Raw genomic sequence first — 18,394 nt, 5'->3', positions numbered from 1 at the left:
GAGTCCAGTGCGGAAATAGCACCGGGTAGTAATTTTAGTAGAAACAGGGCAACGCGGCCACGTACAGAAATAGAGTCGGCGGCGCAAGCGTCTTGCTGACAATTTCATCCGCATAGGGAGCAAGATTAGCGAACAGTGTTAGTGGTGGCCGAGCTGCCGACAGACTACTCTGTCTGAACATTTTCGCGTGTGAATTTCAAGTGTATAGTGTCCCCAAACGTAAATTTCTTTAAAAATATGCGAAACATCCGCACTCCAAGTGTTATTTAATTCATGTGCTCACGGATTCATAAAGGTAAGTAATAACAACGTGAAACAGCTATAAGATTCTCTATTACCAGGAACGTCTCAATTTTGTAATCTGTAGTATATATTTGTATAAGTATGTAAATGCTTTCGATATTTTGGGATATGAGAGGCGGAATAAATGGGTCGATGTGCGCCTGCGACGCGGCAACGCCCGCACTTCCCCGGTCGCAGCTGCTGACAAGTTTTGCGAATTAAATGTAACTATTTTATAATCTGTGACACACTAATATGATATTGAAATGTCACAATGATCAATTACAAAACAATAATATTTAATTTATTATATCAGCAGCAACGATACTTCCTGTTTTAAAATAGACTATATGATATTTGTAAATTTTATTTACAGTTATATATCTGTCTGAAAAATTATATTGAAAAACGAAGATTTAAATTTAAATAATTTACATTAATTATAGAAATTTATTATTATATACAAAAAAATATTCCTTGTAGCTCAGTAGGCAATAAAGAAATTGTTATGAAAGAAAAAATCGTTTACAACAAGTATTAAGGAACCTCAATAAAGGAATAACCTCTTTCTTGATATAAACTTTTAATCTGCTTATGAAATATTATATTATGAATTTCATCAGGATTTTTTTGAAATGAATTATTTATAATAATTTGTTTGTAACATGTTAATTTAATTAAAGAATTTAAGCTGTTGAAGTCGTTAAAGTTTTTACGAGGTTAATCCTCTTTTCTAATAAGAGAAGAAACAAAGATTTTTTTTTTAATTGAGTAAAACTTTTTGACTATATTATTTATTTGGGAGAAACACATGCTATGGTTAAGATTTTACATAACACTTGTAATAAACAGTTTCCAACAATGTACTGTGATGTATTTTTGGTTACAAGATCTAGTAAGCACTACCGATATTATCGTGGACGCGTTTACTGACACCATTACACACATTCTGTTTCTTAGTTCTAATATTGAAATCATACCAAGAAGACATAGGGTTAACAAATATAAATCCTAATTTTATCGTTAATTTACCTTTCATATCCATTAATACTTTGAGAACAACTTGTTTATCATCAATAAAAGGTTTATAATTACATTTTTATAAATAATTTACATTCCAATTAAAGATTTTAATTTACACAAAAGCTTTCTTAGAATATACAAATTGAAAAAATTTCAAGCTCTGTTTTTGTCTGTGTACCTAAATATTTGCTTTTTATTTGGTAAAGCAAGTATATATATATAATAATAAGTGTGGAAGTATAACTAATACGAGACATTTTATAGTTTAGGCTACGCAATATTCAAATGTCTGTATAAAAAATTATTGTGAAAGTGTTTTATTTCTAGATGATGAAAAATCGTAGCCGCGATCCTCGCTCTGTCGTGCCAAGCACGCCGACGTTGTCGATGCGGTCAATCGGAAGAGCTCCTATGGCTAAGCCTGAACCGGACTACGAAGTCGTCGAATTTCCCACCGAGCAGTATGTCAACGCTAAGTTACAACCACCACCCCCACCACCGCCGAGACCACCAACAGGTTATTTAATTGCCTTACTGACTCTTTATAAACGTTTTTAAATTATTATTTATTATTTAACTAGTACTCAATGATCAATTCAACTAACCCAACCTAGTAAAAGCCAATAAAATGTAACAGAAGATATATTGAAAACTATATACCAAAGCTGAAATTATAAGTTAGCTACTAAAGAAGTCAAATGCTAAAGACATCATAAATTTGTGGCTGTAAAATGTTATATGTAACAACAATAATATAAACCAGGTCACCCTCTGGAGGCGGGATCGTCTTGCGGGCTGTGCGGAGGCGGCAACGCTCGCGTTCGTTGTACCGAATGCGGTCGACGAGCTCTGTGTGCCTCCTGCGACGATATGTACCATAGACATCCCAAGCGTCGGAACCATCAGAGACAGGTTCAGAAAACAAATTATATATTAGTTGGAAATAAACTATTATACTAACTTTATCATCCATTAGATTTGGTTGTAAGTCCTACTATTAAAGTCTGTTTGAAAAAAGTATCGAGTAAACAAAACTAATTTAGTACAAAAGGACGAACTCTAATATATATTTATATAGAATACTCATGTATTCTAATAGACACAATTAGCGATCCTAAATAAATCCTAACATCGTCAAAATCTTGGCTAAACGCCCATCAGACATAGTTATGTAAACAAAGTTACTATTAGTAAATAAGAATCGCATTACTTTAAGCTGATATTAAAATTTGATACATGTAATTAATATAATGAATACAGGCTCTCTCACAATCACAACTTCGAGATGAACGCCCGCCATTGCCGCCAAAAACAGCTCCTCCAGTACCACCTCCACGCAGGCATAAAGTAAGATATAATACATCAGGGAATACAATACATCACGGAAATTTCTTTTATTACTTAAATGCCTTACTTATTTTAATTCCCCTCCAATCAGGTGAGCAGTGACAGATCTAACCCAAGCCCGCTTCCACCAGCAGTAGCACCGGACCATCGTCGAGCCACTCTTTCTCTCTCTATGGGTGCAAATAAGCATATGTCAGCGATAACAAATACCAATCACTTTGCGACGCAAAGACAATTTCATAATCCAACACAAAAAGTTCCAACAATGGGAACGCACATGGGCAGCATGCCTTATATTCCAGGAAATATGCATCATACAAATACACCAATTATAGCCCAGGAACAAAATCACACTTTGGCACATTTCGCAACTTCAGGTCGCCCTCGCGGTTCGCTACCAGGATTTAATATGCCACCAAATATGGTGAGTTTACACATTTATTATAAATTTTTAATTCTTAATGTGCACTGTGTTTTAATATTTAACAAATCCACACATTTACATTTAGATTCAAACTCCCCAAATGACCTCTTGGGAACCTCAAGAAAATATGACTAACAATTGGGGAAGGCCTCTACGGCGTGGTACATCTGTTATGGAATTAGGAGGAGTTGTACCAGCTACCTCAGGATGTTCTGGATGTTCAAATTGTGCCACTAACCCTTGGCGTTATGGAAGCTGCGCCAATCTAGAACATTCGTGGGGTCAAGTTCCCTGGCCTCAAACTTGTTGCGGTCCACATCCACCACCGCATAACCCTCACTTACATCACCATCCCCAACCAATACAAACTCCGCAGCCATACCGAAGGGGTAAAAAGGAATAATTTTCTAAAAGTATGTATAAAACGTTGTGTAAATATTTTACTAATTATAACAATATTTCAGCTGAAAGTCGTCCAATGTCTCGAGCAGCGTCGAGAACGGGATCTCGTGCTGCGTCACCAGCATGTAGTATTAGATCACGTGTTTCGAGAAGATCCAAACATAGGTCTCCCTCCCCGGTTGTTCTGCCCTCAAGTGACGCTGATTCCGAAAGCGAAAACGAAAGTGAAAGCGAACACCAAAACGGAGAAAAGGAAGACCAAAACTCGTTAGGGCCAGCGCCGCCACCTGCTAGCGCTACTTGGCAATGTGAACATTGTACTTTCGTTAATGAACCTGGGGTGACAGTATGTTCAGTTTGCTGTCGAACGCCAACAGTTAAGCCGAAAATTATAGATACAGACATCGTTAATAATGGATTAGCTAAGCTAAAAATCGAAAAAACACGTCAATCTCCGATGAAAAATCTGGTTGTTGAATCTTCTATTAAAAAGGGTAATAATTATTTTAAGCTTATGAGACATAATAGAGGAAAGATTATAAATTTTTTATAATGATGGTTAGAACATTGTGGCAGAGTTTGTCTTCATACTGAAATTAAATATCAAACAGGAAATATAGACTGAAAACTTCATCAATAGGAGAAAATTTGAAACAGGCTTCTCGAATAACGCGTTCTAATAGATATGTTAATTAATTTAAATGAATAAAACTCTCGAAAGTCTTAGATCTCATTGTGCTAATTAATTATATTTAAGATATTCGCGAGCGCACTTTGCGCCACTCAATTGCGTTTTTGGGAGAAACCGTAATCGATGGCATCACCATCGCAGTATGATGCATAAATATATTTATATTTACAAGGACTCGAGTAAAAGCACTATAGTTTAATGAGCAACGGTACAGCTCGTGTCGATGAATTTTTGATTCAATTTGGTATTTCAATTTAAATAAGAAAGTATCAATATTTAAAAACGAAGCATTAACTTAAAATACACTTTCCATTACAAAATATTTAAATGTAAATACATATAAATTATACTTCATTTTCAGAAAGCAAAGGTAATAAATCGAGATATTCGACAGAAAAATCTTCCACTGCTTGTGGACCTTCACCTCCACGAGATGATAAGGCAATAGTGAATTCCACTACGAGACTCGCTACACCAACGAGGGATAATAGCAACGAGCGCCCGAAGCCAATACGAATCCGCCAGGATATAGCAGTGGGACCATCTCCGCCTAAAGAAATCAATAAACAGCAAATAACAACTAGATCAGCCCAAAATTCTAACCATAGTATCCGGAACAGTCCCGTAGACACCCGAAATCTTCAGCGACATGAAAAACAAACAACGGAAAGTAAAACATCTCATAGCGTTTCGGTGGGTCCGTCACCACCGCGAGAAGTCTCACCAGCTGTTTCAACTTACCAAAAAAAGTTCGATGGCAATTTTAAAAGCAGCGATAGTAGACCGGTATCGAGATCCAGTAGAACCTCCACTGGCACATCACCACCTCCGCAAAATATTTCAACACAAGTAAATATTAGTCATTAATTTTATACATTAATTATTGTTTCGTCATCATAATATATAGATATATATATATATTGTAAAAATACAAATATCAATATTACTAATGGTAATATTACGAAAATATTTCTAAATTTTTTGCAATAAACGATACAACGAGTGCATTATGTACACAAATATATAATATGCATGTATACATATGACGACATAGGATATTACTATATTTTATTTCAGACTTATGAAGTTCCGACTAACTGGGAACGTGAGCCATCAATTACGCGGTCCCGTCCAAGACGACGTTTCCGAGAAGACACACAGAGAGAGCGATCGCACAGTAGATTGTCTTTATCAAGTGATACCCGAGTAAGCCAAAAACATCTCTGAATTAGCAATCGTAACTTGAAAAGAAAACTTTACAAGCTATATAATAAATACTTATTCAAAAAATATATTAAAGGAAAGCGAAAGAAGCATACGAACTAGTGGAGGAAGATGGGAGTGGCGTGAACCTCGTGATAGCAGTCCAGGAGGAGACTGGAGTGAGAGTGAAAGAAGACATGATAAGAAACGTCTTACTCGACGAGCATCTCACCTCGACCTAAGACGCGGAAAACCGTCTCGTCGATCCAGTGTCTACGGTTCAGAGGTATTGTGTTATTTTAAAAAATAATTATTCGACCTCTTATAAATCACAATTAGTCTGTTATCGGTACTTAATTTTTTTTATAATATTACAGCCACTGGGTATTCCAATGTATTTCATTGAATAACAAGATGATTATGTTTGTCAATTTACTTGCTTCTTGTCAACTTTAACGAAAATATACAATTAAGTCCTGTCACGTCGTCACAAATATATCGCTTTAAAATTAAAAATTAAACATACGAGAATTATATCCGAAATATAGTAATGCAGAAAGTTTTAATGTCCACATTAAAAACTATTTCTACTTTTCTCATACACAGGTCACTTCTCCCGAGCTAATTTCTAACAACAGGGCTATATCTCTGGAAGCTCTTGCTGGAGCTGGAATGCAACGAGAAGCTGAGAGAGGTTTAGAACTGGCTCGTTTGATGAGTGACGCCGAAAAACTTGGGTTCAGTGCAGCTGAAGTACACGCAGCTCTAGCACAAAATCCAGTGGCACCTCTCGGGTGGTTACAAGAACGGTGGCCGAGTCTATGCGCAGGAGTCCAAGCTGCAGCGGCAAGGCTGGCTCCAGGTGTAAATGTGACTGAACTTGAAGCACGAGCTTCTCTTGCCAAACACAGAGGTGCTATGTGGCCTGCTGTGAATGACTGCGTGGAAAGACATCGTCGTCAGGTAATATTTTTGGATGAATCCATAAATTTTGAATTATTATTTACTAACAATATTAATTAAGATATACTCAGACTTCCATGACATTCTGTTCCAATCTGCAAATCCACAAAGTGTAAAATAGATATTTTAAATAAACTCTAATATTAGACACAGGTGTATTTATAATTGTATATAAAGTAGAATATCGTTTTGTGTTATTGACACTATCTTATAAGTATTGTTGAAATTACGTCCACGTTCATTAAATATAAGGTTGTTGACACAGGGTTATTAAAATAAACGAAAGGTGTTTATTAATTTCAGACAAACACCACAAACTTTGGCGAAGAACGTAGGTTGCGAGGTCATGTTTGGGGACCACCAACGGGTGTAGATGATGACGCAGTTCCTCCGCCCTCCTTATCTGGCCGCTTACACCGCAATCGCGGTAATCAAAAGCTGACCCCGAAACAGTAACATAACATAACAAAAACCGTTCATCGTACCATCCATTTTATATCATCATAACATTCACGTTTATATTTCAGCCGATGACAGTTCAGATGAATTTGAAGCCACTGTAAACAAATTTCAAGACGATGACTGGATGTACTTACCACTACAAACTAATACCGAAAACTCATATGTACTTGACCAATCGAAGACAAAAGAGCACACAAATGCAACCAATGATATTGCAGAGAAATTAAAGTCCCTTCTAAAGCAAGCAGGATTACCTTTCATTGACGAAAAATTACTTTTAAACGGTTTGTTGGCAGAAAATTCAACGAAGATTATTGATACCGCTAAAGTCCAAGAACAAGATAATATTTCAGATCAAAGTGCTTCCATTCCAATAGAAAGTAATGTTAATGCATCATCACTACAAAAATCAAATTTATCAGATTTTATACAGTCCGAAAATGATTTTATCGATGCTTACAACGCTTTAACTAGATTAAGTCCGTTGCCAAATCTACAAAATGATAAAAAATCTTCAAATATCCAGGAAGAAAAAGGATTTAACAATTTGAAACAAAAAGACGTTGTTCCAAATGAGGAGATAGTTGATTCTAAGCCCGGAACTAAGAATGTTTCATCAAACTCTGATAATCATTCTCTAAATAAAAATAAAAACAGTAGACAAGACTATTCACAAATTGAAAACGAAAACCAAGTATTAATTGATAATGATGGTAAATCAAATAATCTTAACGACATCGTAGACAATACTCAAAAATTAATTCAGCAAATGAAAAACGAAATTAACTTAGATATTAATTCAATAGAAAATAACAGTGAAAACCAAAGCGAATCTAGTAACAGTTCTGATGAGTTAACTAATGACGAACTCACTTCTGATAAAGAATCTAGTTATAGTGGCAGTGAGGACGATTCAGATGACCTCTTAACTGATGAGAAACAATCATTTAATAGTAATAAGGGTAATTCTAGTGAAAATTCACATCATAGCATTTCATTGAATAGGACCAGTTCTGAAGAAAATGAACATTTTGAAGAAGCCATGGACCATGTAGAAAATGAAATAGATAATTTTAAACAAATAAATATTGAAATGTTAAATTCTATTGCTAGAACATTACAAGAAGAACAAACTGTTTCCGTTGCAGTAAGGGACCCCAAGGTATATAACAAAGAAGACCAAGATGTCAATAATAATTTATTTTCAGCAGTTAATACTTTTGAAGAAATCTATGCTCAACTTAATAATAATATTCAAGTAAGTGGGAAACAGAATCGAACAAATACAGTGGATTCCGTTTACCCCACTCCGTTAGTAGAAAAACAAAAACCCAATACTCAAATTAAATCTGAAATTTCTGATTTGTCTTCTACCGTTTCAAGAGAAATGCCAAAATATATTACTTACATAGAAAAAGAAATAGAATTTTCGAATTTTGTTCCTCAAATGCCAGTTAAATTAGAGATTACGGAAAATAAATATGAACCTCAAAATGCACTTTTAGAAGACTTACCAGTACTCTTGGAGGATAAACCAGACAATCATGAAGAAATATTCGAGCAAAATAATATACCTTTGAATGAAAATATGCCTACAGAACCACAAAAATATTCAGAATCTTTAGACGACGAAATGACTAAAAATGTAAATCCACAAGCTAACGTTATTGAAGTAACTTCTTCAATTGATCATAAAGAGATCACAAGTGAAATTAATGATTCCACAAAAGATGAAAGTGTAAAATTAAAAAATGAAACTCCTACTATGTCTCTGAGCAGAAATAGTGTAGAAGACATCGTACCTCAACCTGAAATCCAAACTATATCAAACAAAGTCGATAATGATATTTCAGAATTTATAAATAAAGAAGTTACGGCCTCCAGTGATAATGAAAAAACAAAGAAACCGCAATTAAATAATAAATCAAACATTCCCAAACTTATCAAAACAATACAAACAAGTAAACAGAAAAAAGATAGAAATTTTCCAAAGGTTATTGCATCCAAAGTTCCTGTAAGAAGAGGTAGTCTTAAGCACTATCCTGCACCAAATCCTCCCAAAACTCATTTCGGAAATGTGTTAAGTGGTCATGTTAGGCAACTACAATCACGGCTCTTTAGCAACAAAACAAAAACGAATGCTGCTAAACCTGTTGAAGAACCATCCACATCTACAGCATCTAATAAAAAAAAACCAGCACCACCACCGCCGCCCAAAAATCCATCACCCGATACCACGAACAGTGGCACGAAAAAGAACACATTTTTCCGTGAAACCTGTCGAACAGAGGATGAATGGACTGATAGCGATGCCGAAGAACCCACCAAAATTATGAATTCTGCAGATGTAGAGGTAGATGTAACACCAACACCGGTAACACAAGTGCAGCCTTTTACATTACGACAAGTTTCTGGACAACTGATAGATTTAACTCAAGTCAGGCTACCCGAAGGTTCGCCGGAGGTAAGAAAACTGTCATTATTCAATTAATATATGTACACTTTTAACAGAAGCCTAGACTCAGTCGCGGGCAAAAGTTATCCCAATAAACTTAGTCGTAAACTAATTAAAGATATATATTTGACACGATGTCTGGGCACATAAATTAATTCTATTTTCTTAATTTTAATATTATTCAATTGAAAACTATTTCCAGAGACAAGCCAGAATGCTTTTAGCAGAAGGCGCAACAGAAACGTGGGAACAAGCTCAGCTTGCAGTAAAACTTGTGTTACAAGGAACTGAGACTTCATCTGCCCTGTTGGCCGCTTTAGAATGTACTGATTTGCCTTCAGCTCTAGCTTACCTCAACCAAGACTGTGAACTTTGTGCTTCAAAGTATCCTGAACATGAGGTAATATGAAAAAATGTATATCTATGTTCATGAACGCATTTTTTAAAGCTAACATATATTTTTGATATATTTTAGATGGTTTCAATGTTAAGGTGCACCCATCGATGCTGTAGAGAATGCGCTCGGTATTATTTTATGACGCAAATAACAGAAAGAAGTATAGCAGACTGTGTGTGTCCTTTTTGCAAGGAACCAGAACTAGAGAACCTTCCAGAAGACGCGTGGCTGGATTATTTTGCTAATATGGACATACTGCTCAAGACTTTACTAGAAACAGAAACTCACGAATTATTTCAAAGAAAAGTAAATTCCTACTATATCTTAAATTCTGTCAAGTATCTATACATAATACTCATTGTCCCTTCTGTTAATGTTACATACCACACCACTATAAAAGATTAAGCTATCAAAAAGTCATAATTTTTAATTATTTTATGAAATGACTGTACCTTCAATCAAAATGATCTCATATTAATAATATAAATTCGTATTAAAGGGATGTCAAATGTTAAATATTACATTCCATTTTGTTTTCCCATAGCTGCGAGACAGGACGCTGGCTAGAGATCCTAATTTCAGATGGTGTATAGAATGTTCTTCGGGATTTTTTGTTCATCCAAAACAGAAACGATTACGATGTCCTGAGTGTAAATCCATCACCTGCGCGAGCTGTAGAAAACCGGTATAAATTATAATTTTTCCGAGTCTATTTCACTAAGCTAAGGCATTGATATTACAGTAACTATATTTCAACAAAAGATAATACAAACCAATTTACTTTGCTTCATAACATTTAATGCTCTCTTTATATAAAATAAAATTGAAAATTCTCTGGCAGTGGAATTCTAACCATGAAGGTATCACATGTGAGCAATACGCAGCCTGGTTGGAAGATAATGATCCAGAAAGGTCGGTGGCTGCAGTACAGCAACACCTCCGTGAAAACGGTCTGGAGTGTCCAAGATGCCATTTTAAATATTCGTTATCAAGGTATATTTATACATTTACATTTAGTCAAAAATACAAAAAAAAACTATGATAAAGCAATTTCTATGTGTAAATTTCAGAGGCGGCTGCATGCATTTTACGTGCACACAATGTAAATATGAATTTTGTTACGGGTGCGGAAAACCTTTCACCATGGGCGCACGGTGTGGATTAAGCGAATATTGTGCAAAATTAGGGCTTCATGCTCACCATCCGCGAAATTGTCTTTTCTATCTTCGAGATAAGGAACCACATGAGTTACAAACTCTCTTGCAGGTCTCGTTGAAATTTACATAAAAATACATTTTCTTTGTATTCAAATAAGTATAAAAGTATTTTATAAATATATTGAATATTTTAGATGAATAATGTCACATACGAAACCGAAGCATCAGAAAACAATACTGGACGTTGCCCCATCCAACTGCAACGTGAAACACCAGGTGGTTTAGTGGACACTGTTTGCGGCAGTGAAGTGAAAGCCAAAAATGCTGGACTGTGCAAGTAAGTTAATCCTACCTACCACCTAGCGATAACTCTAATAATAGTAAAATATTTCTCCCCGGCACCATAGCCAAGATAGGGTGCCAACTAATATAAAATCATTTAAATGAAATCCATTTAAACTAGTGCAAAGTAAGTAGTTGATCAGCTGTATCAGTAAGGCCACCTTTTTCTAAGTAAACCGTCGATCGTACCAGGGGTGCCCAAGAAATAGAGGTGGAGTGCTGCGTGTTTTTGCAGGAACCATTACTTGGAGTATTTGAGTCGGCTGGTACGAGGCCACAATGTTGACCCTTTGCCGATCTTGGAGGTGGATGACCTTGAAACGCTAGTTCGCCGAGCCGCATTGCGACCACCACCGCGCCCCTACGGTTCACTAGACGGCCTCTACAAACGGGGGCTGATCGAGGTGTGTTTATGGGGTATATTCTTTCAGGATGCACTACGTGGAGTATTTGGCCGGTCTGGCGCGTGCTCTTGACCCGATTCCTATCATGGAGGTCAGCGAGCTGGTGGCAGAGTTGCGCCGGCGAGCCTTACCCTTACCTGAACGTGGACCGTGGGATACAGATCCTATATATGCCGGAATGTGTGCAGAGGTATAAAAAGTGTATAATCCAACGAGGAAATGCTCCGGAGTGCGATAAAAAAATAATGATTTTTTTCTTAAATTTTCTATTACCAGTTTTAGCTAGTTTATAGATATCAGACGAAAGAAGTTACTTGTAAATATAAATGTCGTTAAAGAAGCACTAGTCAAAATAAGAAAGAGAAATCTAAACCAATCTGGTTTCCACAAAAAAAAATCAATAAATTATAAAACAAGAGATATTCGTTCTATTTCGTAGGATAACTGATCAGATACGAGAAAGGAATTTTAAATATAAAAACGAACGAGAAACGAAATAACAATTATTTAAAATTACTTTATTTTGTAAATTACAGATCGTCAGGGAGAAGATACCGCTTGATTGAAGGATCGTCATAGAATATCTGTAGGGCAAATCTCTCAAATAACACACCGACTTCGTAATATCGGATTTTATATTAAATTAATCGTTTATATAATTAGGCGGCATTTGTGTACTCATCGCTATAACTTTTTAGTGAAATAAATTGATTTTATACATATGTAGCTTTTATTTATCATCTCCTAGCAAAATGTTCGTTCATGTGTCGTTTGTCGCGTTGAATGTTGTGACGATTTGAATGGATGCGGCTTTCGAGGGAGTCCGGTAGTGTCCGCGCTTGGTTCTTGTGGGATGACCTTGGCAAGGTCGTAGTGTCTTCGGCAGCTTTCTCTGCTAATTGCTCAGCGACCCTTCTCCCCCTCTGTATTTCCCTCTCCGCACCAGCTTGAACCATGGCCGCTAATTTGGCTGCCTTCTCGTCCTGACTTAGTTCAGATCTCTGATTATCCCGGGGAGTTTTTTGATCATATCTTGACCTGGACCTTGATGGCCCCCTTCGATCAGAGTTTCTCCTGTCATCATTTTCGGTTTCCCTCCTCGATCTGTTTCTATCACCGCTGGAGCGTCTATACCGGTCCTGGCTATAGCTTTCATTTCTTTTTTGATACGGTGAAACTTCTTTAAGAGATTTCCTACTTTTTCTTTGAGGTTCACCATCACTATCGACATGACTTTTACGTTTCATTGATGAAGGATATTTTTTGTCATCGAACTTTAAGTCATTGTGATATTTTTCTCGTTTGGAAATGGTTCCAGCATCACTGTCATCGTTTTTATCTTTTTTATCCTTATGTTTCTTCTTATCTTTGGACTTTTTACTTTTTTCTTGTTTTTCGTCACTGTCATTTCCTTGGTGCTTTTTGGATTTATGTTTTGACATCTTTTTCTTCTTTTTCTTAGTTTTTTTCTTCCGTGATGATGATGACGAACTATCTGACGATGAACTGTCTGAGTCAAGTAGTTTTGCTAGGTTCATGCTTTTTTCACCAGCTAGGGCACTTAATTTGGAAGCAAGCAGTTCATCAATGTTACTTTTCTTGGACTTTTTTTTTAATATCTTCTTTTCCTGCAAATACAGAAATAATCATGTTACAATCATTTAGCATTGGTAAATTAAACTCAATTAGCATATTTTTCTGCTTCTTATAAAATTAACATTAATTGAATATTAAATAAATTATGTGATATTATTAAAATTCAGTTATTTACTTGTTCTTTTCTTAAAAGCTCAGTCAGTTTGCGTCTCTGGATTGGATTGTTAAGCAATGCCGCCCTCGCAGCTCTCTCCCTTTCCTTCACCAGCAACAATGGATCCTCTCGGAGTTTCCTTGCCAAATCCACCTGAACATCGCCTCCAGCAGTCATCATGCTAGATCCAACAACTCGGCGGGATACTGCTGGGATCTCATTTTGATCCTGCTTATCTCCTTGGTCATAGTTTTTATCAATCGCCTTCCCCAACAAATAATCTTCTTGTTGCACCTGTTTATCTGGTTTCTAAACAAAATATTTGACTTAAGTATATTCTGTTATCAATAAACCCATAATTATATAAAAATTAATACTACACATGATAAAAAAAACAAATCAAACTTACACTTCATATTGAAAAGGTTCAAAACTGAGAAGCATTTTTATAATGATAAAATTTTCACATATAATTAACAATATCTTCTTGTTTGTATTATGAATTTTGAATCATCAATTATTAAATTATGTCAAATTATGTTACAATAGTAACATGACACTTTTGTGGTTGTCTGTTAAAAAATTTTGTTATATACTTTTGAAACTGTACATACATCGTACATCCAATGGAGCCTATTTTCTTGAGTTGTATTAGTGTTGACATTTTGTCTGGATAAGGCATTCAATTCCTCTCGATCTCTCTCTTGTGCTCGTTCCCTCTCTAATTCCTCAATTCGTTTCTTTTCGGCGGCAGCAGCTTGCTCCGCTTTCCAGACACGTTCCTGATTTTTTAAATTGCTGGGATGCCAAGCTTTTTTCGTATTCTGGTGGGGGATTTATTATTTCTATTATATATAAATAACCAACAGTAGAACCACAATCACCAGCGAACTATAAATATGAAACAACTTACCAAATCACCGCCTCCCATTTTGTTATCTAGAGTAACACAAGAAACTAATGGAAGAGCTCGTTTATCACATGGTTTTCTTTCAAATTTTATTTTAAGTTAAGCTTTTATAACCTAAATTCCAAATAACTCTCTATGTATCTAGGTATATGACATGAATTTGTGTATTAGTGAATACTGAATAGTGATAATTGTTTTCTGTCAAAGAATAAAAGTTATGACAGCGTCACTAATGTCAAAATTGGTGAGACATTTCTTGATTCTTGAGAATTTTTACTACTTTTCGAGAAATAATTCGATTTAGTTATTCCAAAATTTCGATTTAAATTGTGAAATAAAAATAGGTCAATTTAAATGTTATAAGCTAATTAATAACCGACGACCCTAAAAATAATATTTCAATTGGCGTATATAATAGAATACAGAATATATAATGAAATATAACTTAGGTCTCAGACGAATTTAAAAAACTAAGCATCCGATTTATTTTAAGAGGGTTACCACTGTTCATAAAATACAAATACTGGAAAGGACTTGCAGGAATTATTATGAATATACATATATTCTTAATCAGGGTTTTTCAACCTGTGAGAGGTCTGTCGAAGCTTCTCCTGGGAGGTCGCAAAGCTTTTATAGTGGAGTTACTAAGGGTTGGGAAAGCTACAGCAGTAAAAAAGAAACAGCAACATTTATAAAGATTTATTGAGAAAAATGTTAACCAAAAAACTGAAGACATACTTTATCACTTGTATCAACAAAAAATAATAATAACTTCAGAGATCTTTTCTATCATAATCAATTATCTATCATTAAACAAAAAAATTAATAAACTTATGAAGACCATTAATGCGAAGGTTGCGCTTGTTTTTATTCACCAATTTCTCAAATCGTGGATCCGTTTTTGCTAAAGTCAGAATTAAATCGTTTTCCAAATTCAAACGATTTCTATCTTTGCTTTTTATTTGGGCCATTGACGAAAATGTGAACTCGCACAAGTATGAGGTGGCAAATGGAATCAAACACTTCAGCTAATGTTATTAATTCTGGGTACTTGAAGTTCCTTCTGAACCGAAAGGTATCTATATTGACTGATTTACATTCTGACTCCAGCTTCCCATCGGCAGTAAAATCAAGCAATTTTTTTTTTGAGCTCAGTTGTAAAATTTTCCTCATTTATACATGCAACTAAAAACGGATTTAAGATCCACGTTTGCCTAGTATGTATTGGATTCAATACTAGTTACAAAAAATACCGGGTTCGCGACTTATTTATTCATACTAAAAGGGCTGTGGTACGAATAAGGTTGAAAAACCCTGTTCTAAATGATAACCTTATGCGAGCCATTACTGCCGCCATATTGGCTTTCGGTAATCTGTAAACGTCTTTTCACTATACCGCTACTCCACGTCCGATTGAAACGCAACATGCGATAGATAGGAGATAAAATTTAGTGCAACTTAATATAACTTTCACTTAAAAGTTTTTTTTATTACCGTTACAAACAAAATCTCATACATAAAATTTCGAGATTTTTTTGGACGTTTGCAAACTCTTTATAATGTTCAAGCTATTTGATTGATATAAGCCTCCCTAGTTCCGTTACTTACTTTTCGACGACCTTTACCCTCCTAGGAGCTATGTGCCCAACAACCTGAGTTTAGGAAGTCTCACTCTGAATATTGCAATAGTAATACGTACTAAGTTTAATTTGTTTAATTTAATGCGATTAAAAGTAATAGACTTAAATTTTTCACTCGAAGAAATTCCTAATTTAAAAACGTCAAAAAAAAGTACACAGATACAAAATATAGTTTCTTAATACTCATGGTTACACCGCTGGAGCTCACACATTTGACATTAATATGCAAATAATTCATTTATATGAGAGTATTAGGATTTATATTAATTTAGGGTTGCTGTTTGACCCTACACTGCATTCCGATTATTAATTATATGACGCACAACACTTTTGATTACCAGTATAATTTTACTATGAAGAAACTTACGCCGAACTTTATATTTTTGGTACAAATTGACAAACCGTTACGATTTATTAATTTACACCGCAAGGCTGATTTAGTACTGGGTGTGGTATTTACTATACACTTCAGCAAAAGCCAAGAATATCTTATTGTAATACAACATTATATTTGAATATCGCTGAAATTATAGGCACGGGTATAGGCTTGTATAGATGGCGTTTTAAATTTTAATAGCAGTCACAATATATAGTTATTAGGATAACAACGCCACCTATTGAAGTTTACGGAAAACGCAAACAGCGAACAGCAATAGCAAACTACACGTAGTCCAATTCTTGATATTTGAAAGTTTTACGAGATGGCGCTAGAAAATCTAGAAACGGCAAAATTTAATAAAATAAAATTTAATAAATACTAGATAGACTTAATGGCTACAACAGTTGAAATAGTTTTCAAGAATATTAATAAAACAAAGACCTGGTCTTGTAAGCAAAATATTTTTATGTATTACTTTGATCATTATGTTAGTATATTTACACTTAAAACATAGCGTATTTTCATTACGATCAAATCTTAGTCTAAAAATATATATCCATTAACTTCTTACCGCCGTACGTTTTAATAATGATCTATTTTTAACGGCTTGCAAATAAAATGCTCAGTGTAACTTGATCGCCGACATACGAACACAGCGTATACACGTGCTATTATCCTATAACTATTACAGATAAGATTTAATAGAATGGTCCGAAGCCCTTGATGCACGTGTAACAATTATTACCTTGCACTACCGCGAGGTCGGCCGTTGATCCCGTCTCCAAATATCTTTAAAGCATGGCGCGAGCTGGGTCGATGACTCCCTTTACTTATATAATTTTCGTACAATGTATTAACGTTATCCATTTCGGCTGCTCATGCAGTACATAAACGCGAATTTATAGACCGCAATGATTGTTTACACAAACCGATTGACATTTTCCTTTGACAGTTAATGGATGTCTTACAAAAGGCTGATGTCATGTTGTTTTTTTTTTTTTTTTTCATACTTCACGATCGTCAGCAATGATCACAACCATACGATCTATAAATTATACGATTTGATTGCGACCTTGTAAAGTGACGTGGATAGAAATAAATAATTCACCGTTTTTACAGCAGCAGCAGTTAATACGCAAAAAGTATTACGAGTTTTTATATATTTTTTTAATTTATTAAAAAGTTAAAAGTAATTTTTTATGTATCAGATGTAGATATTGATAAGAGCCTTTTCAAAATTTTACCCTTGATATTGACGTATGTATTTTATGATAATATAATAAAAAAGAACTGGTCCCGTGGTACATACATTTAACACACATGTTCAATAAAGAATTAAAAAGTAGGTACATTAAATTTTGATCAGAAGATCATATTCGTCATATTTAAAACTCATACTCACACAACTCTTATTGTAAAGTTTTATTTAAAAAGGAAAAACATAAAAACAGTAAGAAAATACAAAAATGTATAACGTATGTTAAAATATTCCTTTCAAAAATTATCGTTCTGGCTACTTCCAAGCTACTTCGTATTGACGATCAGAAAATTACGTCTGAAACCTGTTTTAATGTTGATTTGCGATGCGAAAAATAATATGCGTCATGAATTGCCTCCAAAACATAACCCTGTCAGTTCGAGTTTCAGCTAAGATGTGATCATTTTATCTTATTTTAATAACTAAAAATAATACAAATAAAACAACATACAATAAAAAAGTTTTTATATAAAAAAAAAACATGTAATAAGTGTAGAATTGTTTTAAATTATAGAAGCTTACGGAAGGTTACGCGCATGTGTTGTGTGTGTGTGTGTGTGCGTGTGCGTGCGCGTGTGAGTGCCCGGTGTGGAAGGCGGGTCAGCGGCGGTCGCGTTGAGGAAGGTTGAATCGGGCGCGAGCCGCACGCGCCGGTGGCCTCATCACCGCGGACACGAACGTTCGCTGACCGCCTGCAGCGCGTGTCGGCCCCCCGCCCCGCACTCCCGCCCGCACCCTCCGCCTGCACCCTCGCCGCCTCGCACCCTCCAGCCATTCGATTGTTCGCGCGCATTCCCCGTCCTCGCTGGTGTAGCCGAATTCGATTGATGTTTTAATAGGTTAGAACAGCATGTACTAACCTGCCTCAATTACTAAAACACACAGAAATCAATCCCACCAGATCG

The 18,394-nt window shown here is 35.4% G+C and overlaps 2 protein-coding genes and 1 long non-coding RNA gene across 4 annotated transcripts; 1 reads left to right on the top strand and 2 right to left on the bottom strand.

The window, feature by feature from the left end:
* The first annotated feature begins 134 nt into the window (after positions 1-134).
* Positions 135-12,272, top strand: LOC116779347 (E3 ubiquitin-protein ligase lubel). 2 transcript variants are annotated; one of them, XM_032673602.2, is made up of 21 exons: positions 135-295; positions 1,633-1,822; positions 2,069-2,217; positions 2,566-2,652; positions 2,744-3,076; positions 3,162-3,465; positions 3,541-3,972; positions 4,531-5,018; positions 5,247-5,375; positions 5,470-5,658; positions 5,979-6,335; positions 6,639-6,762; positions 6,863-9,261; positions 9,455-9,652; positions 9,728-9,955; positions 10,194-10,334; positions 10,491-10,642; positions 10,720-10,915; positions 11,001-11,143; positions 11,580-11,742; positions 12,089-12,272. In XM_032673602.2, the coding sequence occupies exons 2-21, from the start codon at positions 1,633-1,635 to the stop codon at positions 12,116-12,118; spliced, it is 6,432 nt and encodes a 2,143-aa protein (XP_032529493.2). In that variant the 5' UTR covers positions 135-295; the 3' UTR covers positions 12,119-12,272. The 2 variants fall into 2 exon arrangements, with proteins under 2 accessions (XP_032529493.2, XP_032529492.2); XM_032673601.2 differs by lacking the exon at positions 11,580-11,742 and adding an exon at positions 11,384-11,552.
* Positions 12,056-14,410, bottom strand: LOC116779348 (pre-mRNA-splicing factor CWC25 homolog). Its single transcript, XM_032673603.2, has 4 exons — positions 14,216-14,410; positions 13,917-14,126; positions 13,324-13,611; positions 12,056-13,180 (listed from the first exon to the last, which is right to left on the bottom strand). Exons 1-4 carry the CDS (start codon positions 14,231-14,233, stop codon positions 12,290-12,292), a joined length of 1,407 nt encoding a protein of 468 aa, XP_032529494.2. The 5' UTR covers positions 14,234-14,410; the 3' UTR covers positions 12,056-12,289.
* A 1,062-nt stretch (positions 14,411-15,472) lies between these two features.
* LOC116779719 (uncharacterized) lies at positions 15,473-17,219 on the bottom strand. The gene is made up of 3 exons (XR_009752596.1): positions 16,977-17,219; positions 16,803-16,913; positions 15,473-16,568 (listed from the first exon to the last, which is right to left on the bottom strand). It is a non-coding gene; the product is annotated as an uncharacterized LOC116779719 (long non-coding RNA).
* Between the last annotated feature and the right edge of the window lie 1,175 nt (positions 17,220-18,394).

The sequence above is a fragment of the Danaus plexippus genome, chromosome 2 (genome assembly GCF_018135715.1).
Source record: "Danaus plexippus chromosome 2, MEX_DaPlex, whole genome shotgun sequence".
NCBI classification, from domain to species: Eukaryota; Metazoa; Arthropoda; class Insecta; order Lepidoptera; family Nymphalidae; genus Danaus; species Danaus plexippus.
Note: the sequence above shows the minus strand (reverse complement) of the source record. Positions and strands in the feature narration are given on the sequence as shown.

Bases quoted from the DNA above. Each gene is read 5' to 3' on its own strand.
- LOC116779347 (XM_032673601.2), top strand. From the start codon at position 1,633: ATGATGAAAAATCGTAGCCGCGATCCTCGCTCTGTCGTGCCAAGCACG. The intron at 2,218-2,565 runs GTTCAGAAAACA...TAATGAATACAG, and splicing joins GTCGGAACCATCAGAGACAG to GCTCTCTCACAATCACAACT. The intron at 3,466-3,540 runs GTAAAAAGGAAT...ACAATATTTCAG, and splicing joins TCCGCAGCCATACCGAAGGG to CTGAAAGTCGTCCAATGTCT.
- LOC116779348 (XM_032673603.2), bottom strand. The intron at 13,612-13,916 runs GTATGTACAGTT...TATTTTGTTTAG, and splicing joins GGCTCCATTGGATGTACGAT to AAACCAGATAAACAGGTGCA. The intron at 13,181-13,323 runs GTAAATAACTGA...CTGTATTTGCAG, and splicing joins AGCTTTTAAGAAAAGAACAA to GAAAAGAAGATATTAAAAAA.